The sequence below is a fragment of the Xiphias gladius genome, chromosome 22 (genome assembly GCF_016859285.1).
Source record: "Xiphias gladius isolate SHS-SW01 ecotype Sanya breed wild chromosome 22, ASM1685928v1, whole genome shotgun sequence".
In the NCBI taxonomy this organism is placed as follows: Eukaryota; Metazoa; Chordata; class Actinopteri; order Istiophoriformes; family Xiphiidae; genus Xiphias; species Xiphias gladius.
The window spans coordinates 10,907,959-10,933,077 of record NC_053421.1 but is presented as its reverse complement, the minus strand read 5'-3'; the positions used below and the strand labels follow the sequence as shown (position 1 = coordinate 10,933,077).

At 38.6% G+C, this 25,119-nt stretch overlaps 1 protein-coding gene across 1 annotated transcript; it reads left to right on the top strand.

Moving 5' to 3' along the window:
- Positions 1-1,670: 1,670 nt before the first annotated feature.
- On the top strand, positions 1,671-19,342 carry ddc (dopa decarboxylase). Its single transcript, XM_040116945.1, has 14 exons — positions 1,671-1,893; positions 3,211-3,418; positions 4,925-5,038; positions 5,178-5,297; positions 8,416-8,550; positions 9,716-9,859; positions 10,469-10,535; positions 10,939-11,033; positions 12,556-12,623; positions 13,436-13,512; positions 14,760-14,779; positions 14,908-15,006; positions 17,319-17,420; positions 17,599-19,342. Exons 2-14 carry the CDS (start codon positions 3,218-3,220, stop codon positions 17,797-17,799), a joined length of 1,443 nt encoding a protein of 480 aa, XP_039972879.1. The 5' UTR covers positions 1,671-1,893; positions 3,211-3,217; the 3' UTR covers positions 17,800-19,342.
- Positions 19,343-25,119: the final 5,777 nt, after the last annotated feature.

Genomic DNA, 25,119 nt, shown 5'->3' with positions numbered 1-25,119 from the left:
TGCAGAATAGCCGCACTATATTGACACTCTGTGTGGTCAACATCTAAGATGCAATGACTCAGTCATTTTTGTAAAGTATTGTTGCAGCAAAATGCATTTATTTATCTGGATGTGACTGATTACTTGAAAATTTTAGATTTCCTTTTCCCAGTACTGTTCTGTACTGTTTTGTTTTGTCATTACAATGAAATGATTGACCAGTGTGATTTATTATTATTATTATTATTATTATTATTATTATTATTGCAATGTAATTGCATCTATTGAGTTTTTTTCCTTTTTTTATTTTGGTTTAAACAATCCAAAATTAATATTGTCAAAATCAGCACCTGTTATGAAGTGATGTTTTAAAGCACACTGGCATCCATATGTCGCTTAAGATGATGACAGGGAAAAAAAAAAACTTGAGTTTCCCAAATATTAGTCACTAAGATGTTTCTTCATACCCTTTTTAATTACTGTTCTTTTTCTCCTCAATCTATAAAAATATCTTCTTTTAAGAATTCTAAACTTTTTTGTTAAAAAGCCCCAAGTTGTCTTATCATCACTGTCTTGTGGTGACCTAAACCACAAACAACTGCTAAATCCTGATTTTATAACCACGACGTCGTCTTACAAAATCACCATGCACATAAGTTAAAGACAACGGCTGCACTGTGCTGCTTAGTTATAAAATGATCACTTGGAGAGAAAGCTAGAGGTTCATTATGTCTATGTCAGCTCCAATGTGGTCAATTGAATGAGACGCACGGAGAAGCATTCTTGCAGAGGTAAAGCCCGACCTTGTGCTTGAAGGGCAATACAGGCGACTCTTTTCTACAGAGAGTAGCTCTGGTTTGTCTAGAGAGTCGCTAGATTTGTCACTAGGTGCATTTGTGAAGAAAAGTCGATAAAGGGGTCTGAAAAGTTGGTAAATCCTGCGACAAAGGCGCTAAGTCGGCAACACTGCATGTAAACGCCCCCCTGTTAACTTACAAGAAACTGTTCATGGCAATTAATTTTGAAAGAGCAACGGCCAATGGGGAAACTCCACCACTTGGCCGGCTGACCAATGGTGTAACTTCATCAGTCTCTCACTCTCTCAGTTAGTCAGTGACCGACATTTGTGTTTATAGGCCTGATTTATATAGTGTTTTTACCGTAGGAGTGAAAGGTGTTTTACATTTAAATAATAATATTTAAATAATAAATAAAACACTAAAGGTAATACTAGAATTCATACCCAAAATCCTACAATTACTACTGCTAATAATAATTAATTTAATTAATAAAATAGTGTAAGACATGTACAGTGGGGTCCAAAAGTCTGAGACCACCACCATAATCTCTTTGATTATTATTCATGTATTTTCACTTCAGTATTTTTTTTTCTTGGTGTAGCCACATTATTTGAATACTATCTATGTCTTCCTGTATAAACATAGCTAAAACAATGTGTACTTAGTAAAAGCACATTCACGTTCACGTGTGTGTGTGTGTGTGTGTGTGTGTGCGTGTGTGTGTGTTTGTGTGTCTGTGTGTATGCTTGTATACTTAGCAAAAGCACATTCACCTTCACGTGTGTGTGTGTGTGTGTGTGTTTGTGTTTGTGTCTCTGTTTGTATGTTTGTGTGAGCGTTTGTGTACAGAGGCACAGTAATCACAGCTTCAGAAACTTATGAATCCGTCTTTCCAGCGCTGGCCGTGATCCCCTGCTCCCATTGGCTGGCGTAGTGGGGTCTGGTGGGGTGGGGGTGGTTAGTGGCAAGATAAAAGGAGCAAGTGTCTCTTGTCCTGCTTACGCACACACAAACACACTCACCACATGCCTGGCTGTCTGTCCATCTGATTGTGGACGCTAAAGAGAAAGGAGAGGATCCACCATCCAAACAGCTGAAGCTTTGATCTAAAAATGTAAGTATATGGATAGACACACACACATACACACACATATACACACCCATGCAACATGTCTAATCCTATTTGAGATGAGGAGAAGGATAAGGACTCTGCTTCTCAAGAAGGGAAATGAACATGCAGGGTGAAACACTTGTTGAATGATAAGGCACTAATGTAAGAGCAAGGGGTAATGGCCATATGCTGTTGTGCTATTTGAATAGGCAGCATGAGAGTAATTTGTATGAAATTATGTTTAAAGCTTTGTGCTATAGTCTAAATAATGAATTGATATATAGCCGCAATATATTATTCTTCAATGCATGTCAAAAAAATGATTTGCTGTTGAAAACAAAGATGTCTTGATTGGACTGTTTTAAACAGTTTTATGCAGCCCTTTGGCACAATGTGTTATGAAAGAATGAATTCATAACAACAGTCTACGAATAGACTATGAACTCGTTTTAGACATGGAAATACTTTTTGCAACCAAGCTTTTTTTTCATGTCAATCTATAAAGTGAAAGGAAGCTAAGCTATGATCAGCCTGGCTTAATGTGCTGGTAAGAGGGTCAAGGGTTTATACATACATTTAAATTGTGCAAGCTAATACAAACTGTTTTAAGTAGCATGGTTTAGGCTGTGTATGTGTGAGTGAGTGTGTCTGTATGGTATACCATGTACTGTTAGTGTATTGTTCTGGGAATAGAAGCAAAATTAGATGACTGATTTTCTTGCAAAAGGTAAACACACAACATCTTAGTCAGTGTTTATTGTTAATAATGATTTAATTTGCCTTACCAAGATTTGAGAATATGCTCTTGTGAGTGTGGAACCAGACTGAAGATTTGTAAATGTAACCTGATAAGTGTGTACAATAATTTGTAAATGTCATATTGATATGAAAATGCATATCCATTTTGACATTTATGAGTGTCTCTACGGCTTTGAAAGAAAATGTGATAGTTTCAATAGAATCTGTTTCCATCAGGTTGTCAGAAGACACATTTTCAGTGTAAGTGTTGAATTCCATAACATCAGTTCATCCATGGTGAAGTCTATATATCTTAATATGTTATCAAAAACTCAGGACCTTACTTGACATCATAAAACTGGTTAACCCTGTCATAATCAACTCGTTCATACTGGCAAGATCAAAGGTTAAACTTGAAGAGTTTATGTGAATGTGTGTGTGTGCTTTCTAATTAATCCCCTGATTGACTCTGTAGTTGCACTCTATTTAAACATGAAAGAAATCATCAAGAAGTCACATCCAGCTGGTTGAAATATCAGCAAAACAGCTGAAAAAATTAAGTGTTTCTGTGCTGTTTCCCAGTTGTACCATGGATGCAGCAGAGTTTCGGCGCAGAGGAAGGGAGATGGTGGACTATGTGGCTGACTACCTGGAGAACATAGAAGAGCGACCGGTCTACCCAGATTTGGAACCGGGGTATCTTCGTTCCTTGATCCCCACTGAGGCCCCACTGGAGCCTGAGAATTATGAGGACATTATAAAAGATGTGGAGAGGGTCATAATGCCAGGGGTGAGCTGATACTTTGGTGGTATGTTGATGTAAACAGTGTTTCAGATGCACAGATTCTCTTGTGCTCTTCTGACAATGTCATTCAAATTAGTCTTGAGGTCACTTCGGAAAATAAAACTGTTGTAGAAAGAAATGCTTTTGGGCTTTCTTTTGAGGAATCATATCCATAAATCAGAGAATTCCAGAGTAATTGGATTACAGTAATTTGGGTGGGGACATAGAGGATGAAAACAGCTGCTTCAGTGTCTTTCTTTGCTACTCATATAATATTGCATTACCAGTAGGGATTTCAGTCCATACGTTCAGCTCCCTTTAGCAATATTACTGTTTCGCTAATAATGCAAAACACTTTCAAGCCACATGACTAAAAGAGCTTTTCAACAATGCTACCCAGCAAAAAACTAATTTTTATCATTTATTATATCCCATCTCAGGGTAGTGTGGATGAAATAAAAATTGAATCATCATGATATTAGAGATAAATTTAGGGTTGTTAAAAGGAAAGTTTGGTATTTTTATAGTAATATGAAATTATGCTTTTCTAAGCCTTTTGTCAGGACATTCATACTGCAAACTTCATTCATTCAAACCGAGTAATCTGGAGGTAGTTTCTCTCAGCACTGCATAATATACATGTAGTCTACTGCCCTGCTATCTATTGCTTTTAAAACAATTAGAGCAACTACTAAAAAAGGAGGAGAGGTTTTTTGGACAACATGTTGGTTCATTGACTATCAGCAAGAAGATCCTCGATTTAAGCCTAATCTCTTTAAAGAGCTGGCATTTTCTGCCTATCTTTCCATTTGTTTTCTCCTACAGTCCCAACAAAATGGAAGATGGAAACATGCAAGGGTGTTTGTTTGTCTGTATGCCGTGGATTAGCTGTTATGAAACTGCTGACAAACAGTGCAGTATCAGGTTGCGCAATGATGACCACGGAAGTGGTTTTGGAAACCCTTAACTCCACTTTTACCATCATGAAAGTGTCGTTCCTTTCTGACCTGCAACATGCCATCAACACTGTCTCTCAAACACGTCAATTCCATTACCAAAGTGGGAGAACACCGTAGTCTTACTTGATGACTTGCACTGAAAAAACCATTCTGTGGGAATTCAGCGATTGTATTGTGTATTCAGGTTTCTATTGTTACAAAAAACCGCAACACTTTATTTCCCTCATTGATTTTTTGTTTTGCGAAAGAAGCGACAGTCAGTTAAAAGACCGTCTGTGGTCTTTGGCAGTAAACCATCTCTGCAGAGAGTAGGGAGTATTCCAGGTTACTTCCAGCAACCTGTTGTCTCAAAGAGGCTGGTAAGAAGTTTGTGCGAGCTTATTAGCTAACATAACTATGGTTATCATAATTTTAAAAAGCAAATATATAAATGAAATTGAATTGAATTGAATTAATATATTAAACAATCCTTCTGGTAACCACTTGTTCTTAATGAAGAACTAAAGTTGGTCTTGCTTTCAAATTAGCGTTTGCACATTTTCTCTGTCTCCAGGTCACCCACTGGCATAGCCCATACTTCTTTGCCTACTTTCCAGCTGCTTCCTCTTACCCTGCCATGCTGGCTGACATGCTGTGTGAGGCCATTGGCTGTATTGGATTCTCATGGGTAAGTAACACTTTGCTGTATCTGAATCTTTCTTTCAAGACAGTCTGACGGTTCAAGACTCACTTCAGTTCATATCCACAATATATGCAAACGCAGAACATTTTGAGATTTTTGTTTATATTTTGGGTGTGTGTTTCAGGCTGCCAGCCCAGCCTGCACAGAGCTGGAGACAGTGATGTTAGATTGGCTTGGGAAGATGCTGCAGCTGCCTGAGTGTTTTATAGCCGGGACTCACGGTAATGGAGGAGGTGTCATTCAAGTAAGTTTAGTTTAATTTAGTTTAGCTGACACTGACTTAGTTGACAGTGATGTGACAACAGCATTTAAACTGCAACATACGATTATGCACAAGCACCAGATGGACTGTATTTAGTGTTTGTAGCGAAATGCTAATTCACAACACCTGTCTACAGGAGGCTTTTTTAAAGTTTTTTCAAAAAAAAGGAAAATAAAAATACAATACAGGTGCAAATATAGTAAAGTTATAAAGATACAATACAAATAAAAATAGGTGGGTTTCTATACAAAGGTATTAAGTGTGAGAACAATCTTTTTTCTCTTTTACCCTTGATTAAACACCTCTGTTAAAAACATTAAAATGCATTTTCAACTCAGTGGGTAAACAGTTCCAAATTTTTGCTCATTTAACACAGAAGGCTGTATTTTGTCTGTCTCTCGGAGATGTGACAATGTTCCCACCTAATTGTTTTTCTGTCCATGATTTTTATTGTCTGGTTATAGTATAGTGATGTGATGGGTTTTGTAGTTGATTGCATTGCATTGGCTTGTGACCAGGAAGTGGTGCAGTATGATCGATGTGAAAATTTCATGGCCTGCATGTAGAGCTGGGCTGTACTGAATGGCAGATACTTTCTGATGAGTCTGAGGCAGTTGAGAATTGATTTAACTTCTTTGCAAATATTTGCAAATCTTAGATGTTAGCCTAATATGATTCTTAAGTACTTGATGTCGTCAACCTTACTGATGACCTCATTCTTTATTTTTACTGTGAATGTTTCATTTGTGTGTTTGATATGTATTAATTTAGATTGAAACAGTTTCATAACAATGAGACGTTTTATATTCTATAACTATTTTTACCTCTATACTTTCTCTATTGTACTTGCCAGTCTAAACAAAGGTGTTTATACGCACTCATAACTCGGTGCCTCTGAACACATATTCATCAGCAATTTGTGTATTATTGATTTTTTGCCTCTTTCTCTCCCTGGTTCACCCTGGCTGAAAATTGGCAGGAAATTGCCTTTTAATATGTCATCCACAGGCAGGCAGAGATGATAGTGATGGTGCTGGGATTGTTTTGTGTGGCAAAAGGCTAAGCATTAGTTTAGTTTCCACTGAATGCAGCAGCAGCAGCAACAGAAGAGCAGAGGTTGCTAGCTATATGTGTGTGTGTGTGTGTGTGTGTGTGTGTGTGTGTGTGTGTGTGTGTGTGTGTGTGTGTGTGTGTGTGTGTGTGTGTGTGTGTGTGTGTGTGTGTGCATGGGATGTCGAGAAGTGGAGCATGAGAGTGCACTCTGATGACAGATCATATCATGCCTCTTCTATTGTGACCACCTGAGTGTGAGGGTGTGTTTATGTGTGTGTGTGAATGCTCATCTGGTTCATCGTGTTTTTGTTTCTGTCTTGCCACTCTCCTTTTTAAGTGCAGCTTACCAGCTCACTATGGCAACGAATGGGGCTCTTCTCACTGCAGCAGGGCTAATGAGTGTTGTGAAAGCACATTGCCAGCCTATTATTATAAACCTTATACCAACACAAAGGGGAAATGGGATGGTTTCAAAAAGACCCTCTGGTGACCTTAGATTTCCCTTTTTTGCCCTGTGTGAGCCATTAGACCTCGGTGGCAGAAGGAGACAGTTTACCTATGATTAAAATAAATTACAAAGGACAAAAGATTACAGAGTCTAACTGACTAAAGCATCAGAGAAACAGTAATAGTGTGGTATCGTTCTACTGTTCTTTCTGCATAGTGTGGTTGAAGACACTAAACTTGTAGTGTGCATCATCTTCGGCAGTGGGACATCATTTCCTATCCTTAAGATCAATTGTGATGTTTCAAAAACTAGATGTCACAATTACTGATGGGTAGGAGGATGGATGAAAAGCTCAGAGGCTACTGTCTAAAGGAAAGGACAGGGAGTACACTTGGGTACGTTTGCAACGCCGAGGTTTACTTTTGTTGTCAGTTTGAAACGTTTTTTTTTTTTTTTTGATGGATAGGCTGATTGATCGATCCATTTCTGTGGATCCCTCACCTAATTTTACTCTGCCTCAGAATTTGTTTTGACACAAATGACACAACCTATATTCGCCTTATCGTTGGTGCTTTGATTGATTGAATGATTTTAACGTGTCATTGACTTTCTTGTGGTAATGCCCCGTGATACCTCGGAAACCACGCTTCACTTCATAATGTAGCCTCAAGCAATTCTCTCTGTATCAGGCTGGCTGGATGATGACTCATCACACAGTTTCTACATGCAGTCCTTTTCTTCTCTAATGACGGTGTGGAGGTGTTACAGCATTCAAATCAAAGGGAATATCCAACAGCAAAATGTTGACTACCTCTGTGTTTTTGATGTGTGTGTGTGTGTGTGTGTGTGTGTGTGTGTTTCTGAAAAGTTACGGTGTGACTGCATATATGCATGAATAAGAACACATACATTACAGGCTAGCGTCAAAATTCATTATAGAAAGCAGAAATAGAAGAGGTTAACAGATTATTTTCCTATCATGTTTACAGTGGAGCTGTCAGTTCAGATCATACAATTGGAATGCTCACAAAATCAATTAACTTTGGGTATTTTTACATGCATGTAAACATACCAATTGTTATCAGGATGATTTAAATAGTTTGTGAGTGGGTGCATGTTAGTACCATATTCTGTTTATAGTACCTGAGGTAAATCCACAAATAATCCTGGTGATGATTTATGATTTGTTTGCTTCTCCCACAACAGTAGCCACTAGCTGGCATACTATTTAAATAGGTATAGCTTTTCAACAAGCAACAGATGTTTGCCAAGTGCAGTCCTTTGCTGAAACATCAACGACCCTTTGACTGTGACTTTAATAATCCACCACTCAGTGGACATGGTGATCTAGGTCTTCAAGCTGGAAAACCACAGAAGCAGGTCTGCAAACATAAAAATAAACCTTTCCCACCAGAATTAGTTTCTAGGTACATTTTAGGCACGAATAGGCCATGTAGTGCCTGCATCATACGTACTCTTTGATTGACATGTGTAGATTAAGTTGTGCGCAAGATCATTTTGAACAGCAGCAGCTACATTAGCCAACGAGTTGTTGCTGGTGGTAGCTGAAACAACAAGTTTCCTCTAATTCTCCAACAGGGCACAGCCAGTGAGGCAACCCTGATGTCCTTGCTCGCTGCCCGTTGTAAAGCAGTGCGACGGGTTGAGGCCTCCAACCCCAAAATATTAGAGGCTGAAATCGTCTCCAAACTGACAGCGTACACCTCTGAGCAGGTAAGAACAAAAACATGTTTCAAGTCTTACTTGTTACTGGTTTATGGCTGAGCAAGAACTCTCTGATTCCATTAATTTTACCCAAATTCCTGACTTTACACATCAGTCTAATTTGTCACAATTCTCAGATATGAATGAATTATTTTTTAAGAAAGCTTTGATCAATCACAATAATTTCTTTAACATTCCTTGCTCACCAAGGAACCTTTATAGTTTATATAAATTTCACTTGAACTTCTAGCTGTACTAAATACAACAGTAAAATTGACTACCAATACAATATGTTATTGAATAGCCAGTACTGCCAGACAAATGAAAATGCAATGCGACTGTGCATCGGCAAAGTTTCTGCAAATATTTTGACTTCTGCAAATGGCCTCACTTAAGAATAGTCCATGTGAACTCAGATCATTAAAGGTTACCTCAGTAATAACAAAAGAGTTTTTCATTGATTGAATGAGACAGAGGGTCAGTCAGGCAGTAGCTTGCTCTGATCAGGTTTAATACCAGGCTGACATTGTGATTGGGTTAGGGAGTTGCCTGAGGACCACGAAGACCTTTACAGGGAGACCAGTTAGTTCTTTTTCTACTGAAGAGCACTGTTCTGTTGTTGGAAAGTAGCCTACATGTCTATAGTATGTGTGTATATCTTTTTGCACAGTAATCTATTGTAGATGATCAGAAGAGTCCAGTACAAAACTTAAACAACTACACTGTAAGGAACATAGCTGAAATCTACAATCATCAGAGTATTATTTGAACCCTTTTTCTAACATAATGGAGGTAATTTTAACAAAAGTTTGGTTTTTGCTAGTTGAAAGGAAGTCCTCACATTACTTTGAATATTGTTTTACTTTGAGTACTCCCATTTAAGATTTATTGTAATGCATATAGTCTATTTGATAAATATGGGTTTCTACATAACACCATTCATTGTCTAATATCATTTAGATTTATGAGGTGTGACATGAACACTATCCCATCCTAATTGTTTGTCAAACAAATAATTTCAAAACATAAAATCATTTAGCATCCATAAACATGAAACCACCTGTTAAGACAGGTTCATTTTCTCACCAAAAGCAAGAGGGAAATTCAACCTTGTGATCTAATATCTTGCTTACTTTCTCACTTCTCACAAACGTTGCGCTTCTTTTCTCCTAAGGCTCATTCCTCAGTGGAGCGCGCTGCTCTGATTGGTGGAGTGATGATGAGGAAGGTTCCTACAGACAACAGCTATGCTGTCAGAGGGGATATGCTTAAGAAGATGGTGGAGGAGGACAAAGCAGCTGGACTCATCCCTTTCTATGTAAGAAAAGACAAAACTCGACATGCATCTATCCAGCTATCACACAGCTAACACACATAGAAAGACACCTCAACATCTCCAACTTTAAATATTATTATTTTTTCCATTGAGTTACACACATCTGTCATTGGATTGCTTTTGCTACCCATACACTTACAAACAGTTGCACATACAACCACTGAGGGGACAGCCACAATGATACCTTTTGCCTGTGATCCTGCTTTGCACACCCCGAGGCCTCTGCTGACGGATAACATTGTTTCTGCTGAAACTAATCTATGTCTATCTGGTTAAGGACAATAATCCCTGTCTCATCTGGACCCACAGATCACTATCAGTGTATAATATTCAGGAGGCTGCAATAGTCCAGCAGCTCTGAATAATCTGTGTGTGTCCAAACTGGCTGGATCTGTGTTTAAATAAGAAATTGATGTCAGTCCTTGTATCCAAGAAATATGTTACATTACACATTAGCTGCAATGATGATGAATTTGTATTTCATTTTCTAACACAATCGAATCTGTCATTGCTGTGACAGTGAAAATAGAAAATGACACAGGTAACAAAGCACTCTGGGGTCTTCATCATCTGTATGTGTGTGTGTTTCAGTTTTGTGCGACTCTTGGCACCACTCCATCGTGTGCTTTTGATCGCATCACTGAGCTGGGGCCCGTATGTGAGTCAACCATTGTAGCAGCACACACTTGATTTTTTTGTTTCACAACAGGAGGATGACTGTAAAAGCCTATTGGCCGTATTAGCTTTGCAGCACACACATATATCCTTTATTAGCTTTATAAGCACTTGTGATAAGTTGTGACCAGCTTGGATTTAAGTAGGACCAGGGTGTTTGGAAGTGAAATCCAGATCAATATGGAGTCAGTGTGTAAGAAACCCCTATTACCTCCAACCAAGTATAATGCAGTTTTCCAAGTATTCAGTAATAGTTATAATGATCCTCAATAATACCCAGTTAAAGATAATTCATGCACTATAGTTTTTTTGCCCAGGTTGAAATTTAGACCGACAAAAGCAGTTCTTTCACAGATAATGACCTCTCCTTTTCTTGTCTTTTCCAGGTAATGATGAAAATATGTGGATGCACATTGATGCAGCATATGCGGGGAGTGCATTTATCTGTCCTGAATTTAGGCCTTTGTTGAATGGCATTGAGGTGTGTAAAAACATGCAAGCATTCATGTTCATATAGTGCATGAACACTTTAACACTGTGTTTTGGTAACAATGTTTTAGCTCCTTTGAAAAATTTCAATGAGCAAGTTCAAGAATTCTAATAGGAAAAATGTTCATCCCAATAAGTGTAGGACGGGTTCAATGTGATCAGAAACTTGTAGTGAGCATCCACTTGCATAGATACAGTTGGCGCTGAATGATGAAAGAACCTATTTATGTTTTAATTACTTGTGAAATATCTCACATAACATCTATGAAAGGAGACATTACCGCACACTCATTATATCCGGCTGCTTTATAACCGTTTGAAAATAGCATAACGTTAATGTCAAGGAGGAAGCATGCAAGAGTGAGTAATATGCTGAACAAAAGCAAGAAACGCAGGAGCATCAGTCTGCCTTTTGAAGCTGCCGAGGCTGCTAGTGCTCCCCAAGCCGTGCAGAGACGCAGAGATAAGGACAGAGTAATTTCCTGAGGCAGCGTTAGACCTTTATATATCACTGTTTATTAGACACACAATTTCAAACAATGTTGGTGGGGAGACAGACAAAACAGACTTGACTGTAAAAGTACCAACTGTTTTTTCATCTTTGCCCCTACTGACTGGTAGCTGTAAAATTAGCTATTGGATATGTACTGTAACAAGTTTTCTTCCAATAATCTTGCAATTTTACATTTTCTTATATTTTTTATGCAATGGGAATGTAAGATTCAGGGTCCTTCTTTAAGAAAGTGGAGGGGGAATTAAAAATGCACAAACTTATTTAAGCCGTGTGCAGTAAAATTTAGTACATTTCGTACACTGTACCGTAGTTATGTTACACAACTTTGAAACATTACGAGGTCAATGACATTTTTTTTTTCATGAAGACATGAAGAAGGAACCCAGTCTCTTTGGATGAGAGTAAAGCCCCGCTGGAGGGTTGGTTGCTAGGATATGAGTGATGGGCGCGCAGGCAACCAGCCCCCTTTTAATCAGTCAGCATGGCAACTGTCAACCAGAAGTCTGCCTCACATTGTCTGTCTATGCTGTGTTATTGCATTTGTGGAAGTAGAGAAAAAGGATATCACAAAAGATAGCCAACAAAAAGATGACAACAGATTAAGAAGGGTTTGGCTCTCTTTGAATAAACCCTGCCAGGCAAGGGTTATTTCCCATGCACTCTGAAAGCTGTTGGCTTGATGTTCCTCTTTTGCATTTCAAATCAATTGTGGCTGCTTCAGTCTAGATAAAGGTGTTGATGAAAAGGTTGTCTCTTTGTCAGCAATGGTAAATAAAGATGTATTAGGTGGGGGTTTTTGTAAAAACCAATTTTTCAAATTATGTTAATTGAAAAATATAAGAACTTTTATGACCAATTATTAGATTTCGTTTCCCTCTGGGCACCTTAAAAAAAACATAACAAAACAATACAGCAGCCCACAGACCTCACTGACAGCCACTCAAACTGAGAAATCCAACAGTGTGTCTTCATTACCATTTATTTATGGTTTCTTTTATAGTTTGCAGACTCATTCAACTTCAACCCACACAAATGGCTTTTAATCAACTTTGACTGCTCTACAATGTGGTGAGTTGTCTATCACACCTCAAATCTAGAAGCCACACTTTTTACAACCTTCACTGGTGCTGCTACATTTGTTCATGAATCCAAGCAATAATAATACAAGGTACATTGTTGCTGCAGATACTGAATATTTTTAGCATCTTCTGTATTTGTCATTTGTCCAATATGTACCAATTTACCTCAGAGCGAAAGTAACAATAGGTAGTTATTGCCATCACCCAACTGATATCCATCTACACCACACTCATTTGCACACTGAAAATAGAACTACGCCTTCCATCTGCCCTTGCTGTCAGCAGCAAACAAAACGAGACATGCTCTGCACAAGATGGAAACGGAGGTTTTTCTAACCACAACGTGTCGTGAAGGGAAGAGGTTCTTAAAACCTTTACCATCAGTTCTGGCACAGTCTGTCACTGCTGACATAAAAGCAGTTACCATTGAGATATCTACCTGTTTTAGCTGCCAGGCACATTTACATTATAACCATTCAGCTACCTTATCCAAAAAAACATTTGAACATATGTCACAGTTTATGGATACTATTCATGAACGTGTATTGCATTACACTACAGAATATGCTATACTGTCTAGTCTAATAAAACACACTAATGATATGGTATGCGTGACATACTTGTCAAATATTAAAGGACTATAATCATGTTTGACAAAGCAAAAAACACTGTGTTCATATAAAGAGATCTGAATTTGTACATTTTACAATATCTTATTCTAATAGATTTTTTTTTTAGCATTAAATGGTCCAGTCATATTTGGCAAAAAGATTTTTTCTGCTTGTCAACACCTGTCGACAGGGTGAAGGAGAGAGCAGACATTATTGGAGCCTTCAAGATGGAACCACTCTACCTGAAACACGAAAACCAGGAGTCAGGTGGAGTCATTTCACTGACATTATTTGAATCAATGATCAATTGAGCCAAAATGCACACATTTCCAATTCAACAGTATCTCAATAACTGCTGAAGCATTGAACCAGTGTCTTGGAATATAGTGCAGCCTAATCCAGATAAGCACAGGCAAAAAGACGTTATTTGTGTGGACCAAGCTGAGTTTTGGACCTTGAAAGTGAGGGCATTTTGTCTGGTCCTGACTTCTTCAAAGGGATGTCTGAGTGTTAAGACTTGGCTTTAGTGTTTTATGGAATGCATTCTGTCAACAAGGGTTCTCACAAGTCTGTGTGTGTGGGTGTGTGTATGCGTGTGTGTGTGTGTGTGCGTAAATGTTTGCTTCTGTGAGCCAATTTAATAATTTCATAATCCTATCCTTCCTGAAGTCAAGCTGATTTATAGTATTTGTGACCTAATTTAATTGACACCATTAGTTATTCCATTAGTCGCGTTGTCCTGTCTTGGAATCGTGATGATAAGTCTACAAACACCTAGGATCAAAATTAAAATTTAAACTAATGAATAAATAGAAATGTCCCTTAATACGATTCAGCGCTGGTGTGTATATGTGTCTGCTACTATTGTGCGTACTGATGTACTTGCTCCTGGCCTGCAGACGGGCTCAGATCTGCACTATAATTTGTCTGACAGACAGGCAGACAGAGAGAAACACAGACAGCTGCTTTCCCCCACACCGAGGCACCTTACAAAAGCCTTCTCTCATAAACTCTGGACTCTTCAGTCTAACTAGTGGTTATTAGCACCAGCTAACATGGGCCTCCATTCTGTAGAGATGGGCAATCTGTAACCAATGGTATGTGTGGGCTCACAGTGCTGTGATCACTGAGATTAAGGAGGTGGGCACAATGACTGCAACACCTGGACAATGGAACACATTTCAAAATACAACAGCCTTACAATAGATACATTTCTGAAGTTAATAATGTTTAGTGTCAGAGCTTTATTGCTGAAATTGATTTACATTCAGGAAATGTGTTCTTGTTTTTGTACTGTATGATATGATATTTTATTAGGATCTAATGATGGGGCACACTGTAATTGGTTTTAAAGGCTCTTTGGCTGCACTTCAGGCATGTAAGAATTCACAGAAGAAGGCACACTGAACCTAAAATAGCTTGAGAAAAGTTGTATTAACAGCGTACATTATCAGTATGACTATTAACATATAATGGACGTTATTGTCTGATTGTATCTGTTCTCCTTTCAACAGGGCTGGTCACAGATTATAGGGTAAGATTAATTATTAGTTATTTACTTTCTACAATTTGTAAGAAATCAAATAACCCAATGAACATTGGTTTTTATGCCGACCTTGTAGCTATAACCACTGTCTGTTCTCCTTCTCATCTGTCCTACAGCACTGGCAGATTCCACTGGGAAGAAGATTTCGCTCACTAAAGATTTGGTTTGTCTTCCGTATGTATGGGCTCAAAGGCCTGCAGGATCATATACGCAAGGTAGGCAACCAGCTGAATGAGCCACCACACTCAACATCCACAAACACAGTTTATCTTTGCCTGGGTATAGGAAGGGTTTTCTGAAGCATTAAACACTCATAGCTGGTGGCATTCCTGGTTGAAATTCAATTCAGTAAAATAATTTTTTTTTTTTACATTTTAAGATGTTTTTTTTATTCCTTACACACACGACCCAACATTTTCATGTAGAAATCACCTTCACTGGAAACACACAAAACTCCAGTTATAGTATCTGAACATAATTAACACACAGTCCTCCAGATCCAAACACTAACAAGCATAAGTTAAGACAGTGTACACCAAGTTTAACTTAATTTTAATATATAGGTAGAACTGGTTCATGACTTCTACAGCACTAATCAATTTTTTCTATAATGCTGAGTGGTATTGATTTGAGTTTGTCTGGGTGAAAGCTTTTAATGACGCATTAGAAGTAAAAGTTAAATTTATATAGTATTTATACTTTATATAGTATAAATACTTTATATAGTATACTACTACTATATACTAGTAATAGTATATAGTGTTTCATTTTGTGCTAAAAGAACTATTCCACAAAATATGTGTTAGCAGTTGTGAATAACTAACCATTTGGTATTAGCCAATATCAGTCTGGTAATCCTGTAGTGTTATTAACTTATTCTAAATCCTTATTTACTTGTGCTTTGTAATAAATGACTTAAATAGTAGCACAATGCTAACAGTAGTGTCTGTCTCCCCTCTCTTCCTCTCTGTATCATTCATACCCAGTCACTCCTGAAAAAAAGAAAACATGTCTGACAATTACATATGCCTGGTCTTTATAGTAAATGCCATCCCCTTCCGCCCTCCCTCCCATACCTCACCCCTGCTAATCCTCCTTACGACTAAAGTCCCTTCAGTGGCCTCCCTCCTCATCTCTCTCTCCATCAGCATATCCTGTCAGTCATATATGTCTGGTCTGTATCCTCATTTTAGAGTGACATTTTGCCATCCATGCCCATCCCTTTTCTCATTGCTTTTTCTTCTTGATGCTTCACCCCTGCATACCTCTCTCTCCCCCTCATCTTCCTCTTCCTCTCTCCAGTCTGCACTGTCAATCAAATGAGCCTGTTTTGTGTTTACTCTCCATTTCAAATGAAGCAGCAGAAGCAGCATTGATCCCTGCAGCCATAACTCATGACACACTACTCTGCTGTACATCCATCTTCTAGATTAGATAGAACAGTTTTTGAGTTGTGTTTTTGGTATTTTGTCACTAAATCTTGTAGAGTTAGACAAAATGTTTAAATGGAAATACAGCATGTGTTATGTACTGTTTGTGAGTTTCCTCTTCCCCAGTGGAGGTTAACAAATTTAAATTCCACTTTGTCTTTATTTCTTTACATACACTAATTAGTTATCCCCCCATGAACAAAATAAGTTGTAAAATAATGCCTTTTAATAACAACACATGTAGAATATGAGTCCTTCGTAATCACATAGTATTAAGTCAGTAGCAAGACAGACAAAGAGGTTATTATAGCATAGTGATGCATAAAAACCTCTGGGTGATGTTGAATTATTGGCCAGGAATGCAGAAGCGAGTTCCTGGTCAACCAGTTGTTGGTCATTTAATACAATGTTTGGCTTCATTAGAGAGGAATTGCTAGGAAAAATTGAGTTAAAGTAAGACCGTAAATGTGATTAGATGCAATAATGCATGTTAAGAGTATCACCACACATCCGATGTCTCAGTGGGCTCTTTGAGCATAAGTGGATAAATTACAATGTAGGGGCATGTTTTGGTCACACAGTTTGAAAATGATTCTAAAGAGTGCAATGACATTTCCAGAGAGCAGGTTTTGATACAGATCCTTTCATGGTTAAAGAGTCCTGAATGTTAATTCATTTGGCATGAGCCTCCCAGGCAGTGCTTCCTACCAGGATGTGTACTATCCCTCAACCTTTTAATCAAATACGTTTGGTTATCGATGGTTAAAGGTGGTAACATTTAGTCCATAGTAGGGGGTTACACTCTTGGGTTTTGGTAGAGGGGTGCAGACTGAACTCAGAGGGAAAAGCCCTCTGATCTGCATGGCTGAAAGCACTGCACCATGTACTTATACAGCACTGCCATCTAATGGATTTCATAAAAAGTACAGCCAAATTTTTTTTTTTCCACAAGTCATGTACAGGCCAGGCAAGATTTTGATCTAGACATTTTTCACAGGCAATGCTCTCTTGTACTGTATATAACCTTCTACACTTTTGAGTGAATAAGGGGCAATAGAACTTGTTTTTTTTAAAAATGCAACGTATTCTGTTTGCAGCAAGTGGCCCTGGCCAAAGAGTTTGAGAGTCTGGTGCGAGCAGACAAGAGGTTTGAGATCTGTAATGAGGTCATCATGGGACTGGTCTGCTTCAGGCTTAAGGTAACAACATCCAACATATAGAACTACTTTTGTTAATGACACTGATAAATCCAGTCTGGTCCTTTACTAAACTTCTCTACCCATTTGAATCACTTTTATACCCACTTTAGATAGATCACAGAAGAGATCTAAATCTAAACAATATGAATTTTCTCTCTTCCTTGCTCCCTCCTCTCAGGGCTCCAATGAGCTGAACCAGAACTTGCTGAAAAAGATCACCAAGAGTAGAGAGATCCACCTGGTGCCTTGCCAGCTCTCTGGCCGCTTTGTCCTGCGCTTCGCCATCTGCGCACGAACTACAGAGTCACGTCACATCCAACAATCGTGGCGGCACATCACGCAGTTGACCTTTGAGCTTCTGCAGGAACCCAATCATTGACCAAAATGCAGGGGAGGGGCTGTCCACTCTGATGCTAAATGAGGACCAAAGTTAGGACAAAATTCTGAGTTTTATGTTGTGGATGTAAAATGTCACAAAGGGAATGAACAATGATTTCACAGATCACTTAGCAGTCAAGTATGTTTGTGTCAGCACCCAAGTTTTCCAGTCTAGTAAACAGTGGTCATTATTTTGCAGATTTTTTGATTCGGCAAACTTATTTCCCATCTACAAAAACCCAAATGTGCATAACAAGAAAGGCTGCAGGTTCCAAATATTACAATTTCTATCTGCAACTTCTCCCTCCATTGAATTAGCTTTATCTCTCACTGTTTATATGTCATTGTGCTCATCATAATCACTCATCCCCCTGTAGACTTGTCTTTATTGTCTATGCCGCTTCTGTGTGTGTGTGTGTGTGTGTCTGTGTGTGTGTGTGTGTCTTCTGTGCGTAAAATTTGGTTTGGAGTGAAGTAAATTTTCGGTCGGATTGAATTGGGGTAAAGGTTTTGAGCTCTGCAATGAATGTATTGCACATTATGTTTTTGTGAATGATTTATGATTCCATGTGTGTCTGCAATTTTCTGTGGGTGCTCATACAGAAAAAGCTTTTTTTATGTGTATGTTTAGGGATACATTTTAAGTGAAGGATTAGAAATGAATGGGTTGTAAAAGTGTGGGAAAGATTAATTTATCACATTAATAGTATGATGATATATTGTATGTGGGGCTTCATAGAGCATTTGAAGTTAATAACTTCTAACATTGCTCCAAGTTATCAGGTTAAACCCCCTATATAAGTGCATTATTTATTTATGGCCTCATAAGCAAAATCAGTTGTGTTTAATATATAATGACAGGCAAGGGCCTATCATCTTTATTATTCCTACAAAATTCTTATTTACTCATGTTGTGTCTTATGCACAGTCAGCCAATATTTCCCAAAACTGTAGTACAATCACTCTTCCACTGTAAGTCACCGAAATGAGAATGAAATTATGCTACTTTTGGGAGACACAGGACCACAATTTTTTTCTTTATTGAGTTTATTCAATCATTAGAATTACACAGGGACTTAATTTGTGAGAGAGGTTTAAAATAGTCGCCCTATGCTCTACTGTATTCTGTTTCTATGTTGAGACAGAAAGTCAAATGAGTAAACTGCTGATTTGGTGCTAATAAGGTCATTCCAGTTTAGCATTGTGCGTACTGGGAATCCAGGATCCTTCAAATCCCCCATAATAGTCTCTCATCATGTATGTTTAAGTTTAATCCTCGAGATAAAAGACAGATTCTCATGACGAACAAATGTGATTAAAACAAAACTGGTCTCCTGCCTGTTGTCCCCACCCACAACATATCCTGTCATTATGGTTTGTAGATTGCTGACCCCCTCACATTTGTCTGCTATGTAAATCTATGGTGGGACATCACCACACCTTGTTGTGAATTAATATGATTGTGTAAAAGTCAGCTGCTGACATTGATCAAGATGCTTTCTTTTTGGCTTGGCTGTGTGCTGCATGCAATGGTATGGGTTTATTTTAATAAAGTCTGCTGTAGTCTGCATGGTGTTTGGATCTTTTTTAAAATCCTCATTAAAGGTTTACAATATGTCAGGGTAATAAAGCTAAGATTAAATTGTGTCTGGCATTAGGGCAGTGCACTAATTAAGTTGTTTCAGAGCATATTCTACTACTATAAGAAATAGTTTTCTTTGGACACAACTGTTGCAGCCTCTTAACACAACAGTTGGCTCAGTTAGACACCACCAAAAATTTGTCTTGTGTTGTCACAAGTCTTGTGTTTTTTGTCCCTGGGTATATAAGGGATCCAGACCTCTAAATTGTATCGAGTATTTCGAGTATTGGGTGTTGGGTACCTCTCAAGCCACAGAGTGCAGGACACTCTAACATGATATGTTTGTATTGACTGCAAGTAAAACAATATGCTTCATTATCCTCCCAAAACATTAAGCTGTAGCCGGTGCGGCTGGGTGACTGTCTGTAACAAGAAGCGTAGCCCTAAGCAGAAGCCCATGGCTCACCACCAACCAGTTCATATTTCAAACAGATACTCCCCACTCAGAGACACACCCACTGAGAAACCAACTCTGGCTATTGGAAGCTCTATCTTGAGAAAAACGTGAAGTTAGCGACACCAGCGGTCAAATGTATTCCTGGGGCCAGAGTGGGCAACACAGAATCCTATTTGTAACTGCTGGCTAAGGATAAATGGAAATATAGTAAGATTGTTATTCACATCGGCTGTAACAACACCCGATTACGCCAATCGGAGGTCACAAAACTTAATGATGAGTCGTTGTGTACATATGCAAAGACAATGTCGGACTCCGCAGTTTTTCTCTGGACCCCTGCCTGATCACCACTGATGACATGTATAGCCGCATGTCATCATTCAACCACTGGCTGTCGAGGTGGTGTCCAGAAAACAACGTGGGGTTTGTGGATTATTGCCGGACTTTTTGACGAAGACCTGGTCTGATCAGACGAGACGGCATACATTCCACGTTGGATGGAGCAGCTCTCTGATATTATTAGTAGATAAAAACCATGACAACCCAGAGTTGAGACCAGGAGGCAGCGTTGCAGTCTCTCACGCTTCTCTGTGCTTCCATTACAGCAGTCATCCACCCAAAATCCCATAGAGACTGTGTCTGCCCCCCGACCACCTAATTTAATTAACCTTAAATTAACATAATAGCATAAACAGAAGAGGAGCTGTACACAAAAACCTAATAAAAAATTAAGACCACTACTGCAGAAGTAGAACTACATAAGAGAATTAAAAGTTGACTCTTAAACATTAGATCACTCCCATCCAAAGCTTTATTACTAAATGAGCTAATATCAGATCATTATATTGATATATTTTGTCTCACTGAAACCTGGCTGTGTCATGATGAATATGTTAGCCTAAATGAATCCACTCCCCCAAGTCATAGTAATACTCACATTCCTTGAGGCACTGGCCGAGGAGGCGGAGTTGCAGCCATTTACACTCAAGCCTAATAATCAACCCTAAACCTAAATTCAATTATAACACATTCTAAAGCCTGTTTCTTATTCTCTAGCATCCACCTGGAAAACTTTAAAGCCCGTTCTATTTGTTATAGTGTACCGCGCTCCTGGACCGTACTCTGAATTTTTTTCTGAATTCTCAGAGTTTTTATTAAGTTTAGTCCTTAGTACAGATAAAGTAATTATAGTAGGCAATTTCAATATTCATGTGGATGTTGATAATGATAGCCTTAGAACTGCATTTATCTCATTATTAGACTCAATTGGCTTCGCTCAGAGTGAATAAACCCACTCACTGTTTTAACCACACCCTCAACCTCATTCTGACTTATGGCATCGAAATTGAACATTTAATAATCTTTCCACAGAATCCTCTTATCGGACCATTGTTATCGAACCTTTTAATTCCCATCACTGGACTACACACTATTAGGCAGAAATGTCTTTTCTAGATGTCTATCTGATAGTGTTGTAGCTAAATTTAAGGAACTGATTCCATCAGCACCTAATTCACTGCAATGTTTGAATATAACAGAGGACTCCTATGCTAACTTTAGTCCCTCCCAAATTGATCATCTTGTTGACAGTGCTGCAGGCTCAATGAAAATGACACTTGACTCTATTGCTACTCTAAAAAAGAAGATAATAAAAGCTAGCTCCATGGTTTAACTCCCAAACCCGCATATTAAAGAAAACTACGCAAAAACTTGAAAGGATATGGCGTTCTACCAAACTGGAAGAATCCCACTTAGCCTGACTTGATAGTCTTAAAATATATAGGCAGGCCCTCTGTAATGCCAGAGCAGCCTAATACTCATCTTTAAAAGAGGAAAATAAATACAACCCTAGGTTTATTTTCAGAACTGTAGTCAGTTTGACAGAGTCATAGCTCCCTTGATCCACGTATTCCTATAGCTCTCAATAGTGACGATTTCATGAGCTTCTTGTAATGTTGAAATTCTAACTATTAGAGACAAAATTCACTACCCCCTTCCCTCAACCGGCACCAATTTATCTTCAAACAGAGGAACCTTAGAAACAGCTGTAAAACCTGACATATATTTAGACAGTTTTTCTCCCATCAACCTTTGCCAACTAACTTCAACAATGTCTTCATCTAAACCATTTACCTGTCTCTTAGACCCCATCCCAACTAGGCTTTTTAAGGAAGTTTTACCCTTAGTTGGCACCTCTTTATTAGATATAATCAATCTGTCTTTATTAACAGGCTATCTGCTGCAGTCCTTTAAAACAGCTGTAATTAATCCTCTTCTTAAAAAGCCTACCCTTGATCCAGATGTTTTACCAAACTATAGACCCATCTCTAGTCTTCCCCTTCTCTATAAGATCCTTGAGAAAGCTGTCATCAACCAGTTTTGTGACTTTTTACATGATAAGGTCATTTGAGGATTTTCAGTCAGGATTTAGAGTGCATCATAGCACAGAGAAAGCACTGGTGAAAGTTACAAATGACCTTCTAATTGCATTGGGCAAAGGACTTTTCTCTGTACTTTTCTTGTTAGATCTTAGTGCTGCATTTGACACTATTGACAATCACATCCTATTACAGAGACTGGAACATTTAATTGGCATTAAAGGAACTGCTCTAAGCTGGTTTAATTCCTATTTATCAGATTGATTTCACTTTGTGCACGTTAACGATAAATCCTCCATATACTCAAAAGTTAGTCATGGAGGTCAACAAGGGTCTGTGCTTGGACCAGTTCTATTCACCTTATATATGCTTCTTTAAGGCAATATTATAAACTTCCATTGTTATGCAGATGACACCCAATTGTACTTGTCAATGAAGCCTGATTAAACCAATCAGTTAGCTAAACTTCCAGCATGCCTTAAGGACATAAAGACCTGGATGAAAAACTCAGACAAGACTGACGTTATTGTACTTGGCATGCAACACCTCAGAAACTCATTATCTAATTATACTTACTTTAGATGGCATTGGCCTCCAGCACCACTCTTAAGAATGTCTGAGTTATCTTTGATCAGGATATGTCTTTTAACTCCCACATAAAACAAACTTCAAGGACTGTCTTTTTCCACCTACATAACATTGTAAAAATCAGACACATCCTGTCTCAAAAAGACGCAGAAAAACTTGTATATGCTTTTTTTTACTTCTAGGCTGGATTATTGCTACTCCTTACTATTAGGCTTTCCCAACAAATCTCTAAAGACTCTCCAGCTGATCCAGAATGCTGCAGCGTGAGTACTGACAGGAACTAGGAAAAGAGATCGCATTTCTCGAATGTTAGCTTCTCTGCATTGGCTCCCTGTTAAAAGTCAGAATAGAATTTAAAATCCACCTCCTACCCTACAAAGCCCTTAATGGTCACACACCATCATATCTGAGAGAGCTCATAGTACCTTATTACCCCACTAGAACACCCTGCTCCCAGAATACAGGCTTACTTGTGGTTCCTAGAGTCTCCAAAAGTAGAATGGGAGCTATCAGGCTTCTCTACTGTGGAATCATCTTCCAGTTTGGGTCCGGGAGGCAGACACCCTCTCCAATTTAAGAGTAGGCTTAAAACCTTCCTTTTTGATAAAGCTTTCAATTGGGGCTTGAACCACCCCCTAGTTATGCTGCTATAGGCCTAAACTGCAGGGGGACTTCCCATGATGCACCAAGCTCCTCTCTCCACCCTTTCCTCTCCATCTGTACGCATTCATATCCAATCAATGCTCATTACTAACTTGACTTCTTCTCTCTCCCGTACATTTTACTTTTTCGTTCCTCTCCTCTCTCCTCCTGTCGCTTTCTGCAGGTTTTTCTGCCCCCGGTGCTAGAAAATCCAGATCTGTGACTGCAAACCACCTACTGCCCCTATGATCCTGCTCAACACCCACCACTTCAATTGTTATGATTATCACTATTATTGTTATATTTAGTTTTATTAGTATTATTTCTCACCCAAGTCTCATTATTGTTATACATCTTTATACCTGTACTGTGCTATGTTCCCCCCATAACTCAGCCATAACTCATGGCACACTACTCTGCCACTACATTTTTAAGTTGTGTTTTGGTTTTTTTTGTATTTTGTCGCTAAATCTTGTAGAGTTAGACAAAATGTTTAAATGGAAATACAGCATGTGTGATGTACTGTTTGTGAGTTTCCTTTTTCCCAGTGGAGGTGAACAAATTTAAATTCCACTTTGTCTTTATTTCTTTACATACACTAATTAGTTATCCCCCCATGAACAAAATAAGTTGTAAAATAATGCCTTTTAATAACAACGACATGTAGAATATGAGTCTTTCGTAATCACATAGTATTAAGGTAGTAGCAAGACAGACAAAGAGGTTATTATGAAAACCTCTGAGTGATGGTGAATTATTGGCTAGGAATGCAGAAGCGAGTTCCTGGTCAGCCAGTTGTTGGTCATTTAATACAATGTTTGGCTTCATTAGAGAGGAATGACATTTCCAGAGAGCAGGTTTTGATACAGACCCTTTCATGGTTAAAGGGTCCTGACTTTTAATTCATTTGGCATGAGCCTCCCAGGCAGTGCTTCCTACCAGGATGTGTACTATCCCTCAACCTTTTAATCAAATACGTTTGGTTATCGATGGTTAAAGGTGGTAACATTTAGTCCATAGTAGGGGGTTACACTCTTGGGTTTTGGTAGAGGGGTGCAGACTGAACTCAGAGGGCAAAGCCCTCTGATCTGCATGGCTGAAAGCACTGCACCATGTACTTATACAGCACTGCCATCTAATGGATTTCATAAAAAGTACAGCCAAATTTTTTTTTTTTCACAAGTCATGTACAGGCCAGGCAACATTTTGATCTAGACATTTTTCACAGGCAATGCTCTCTTGTACTGTATATAACCTTCTACACTTTTGAGTGAATAAGGGGCAATAGAACTTGTTTTTTAAAAAAATGCTAAATGATAAATCCAGTCTGGTCCTTTACTAAGCTTCTTTACCCATTTGAATCACTTTTATACCCACTTTAGATAGATCACAGAAGAGATCTAAATCTAAACAATATGAATTTTCTCTCTTCCTTGCTCCCTCCTCTCAGGGCTCCAATGAGCTGAACCAGAACTTGCTGAAAAAGATCACCAAGAGTAGAGAGATCCACCTGGTGCCTTGCCAGCTCTCTGGCCGCTTTGTCCTGCGCTTCGCCATCTGCGCACGAACTACAGAGTCATGTCACATCCAACAAGCATGGCGGCACATCACGCAGTTGACCTTTGAGCTTCTGCAGGAACCCAATCATTAACCAAAATGCAGGGGAGGGGCTGT

What these genes read in the sequence shown, in the direction of transcription:
- ddc (XM_040116945.1), top strand. Translation starts at nt 3,218, where the DNA reads ATGGATGCAGCAGAGTTTCGGCGCAGAGGAAGGGAGATGGTGGACTAT. An exon ending in ATGGAGGAGGTGTCATTCAA is followed by an intron (nt 5,298 to 8,415) that starts GTAAGTTTAGTT and finishes ATTCTCCAACAG; the next exon opens with GGCACAGCCAGTGAGGCAAC. An exon ending in TTTGACTGCTCTACAATGTG is followed by an intron (nt 12,624 to 13,435) that starts GTGAGTTGTCTA and finishes ACCTGTCGACAG; the next exon opens with GGTGAAGGAGAGAGCAGACA.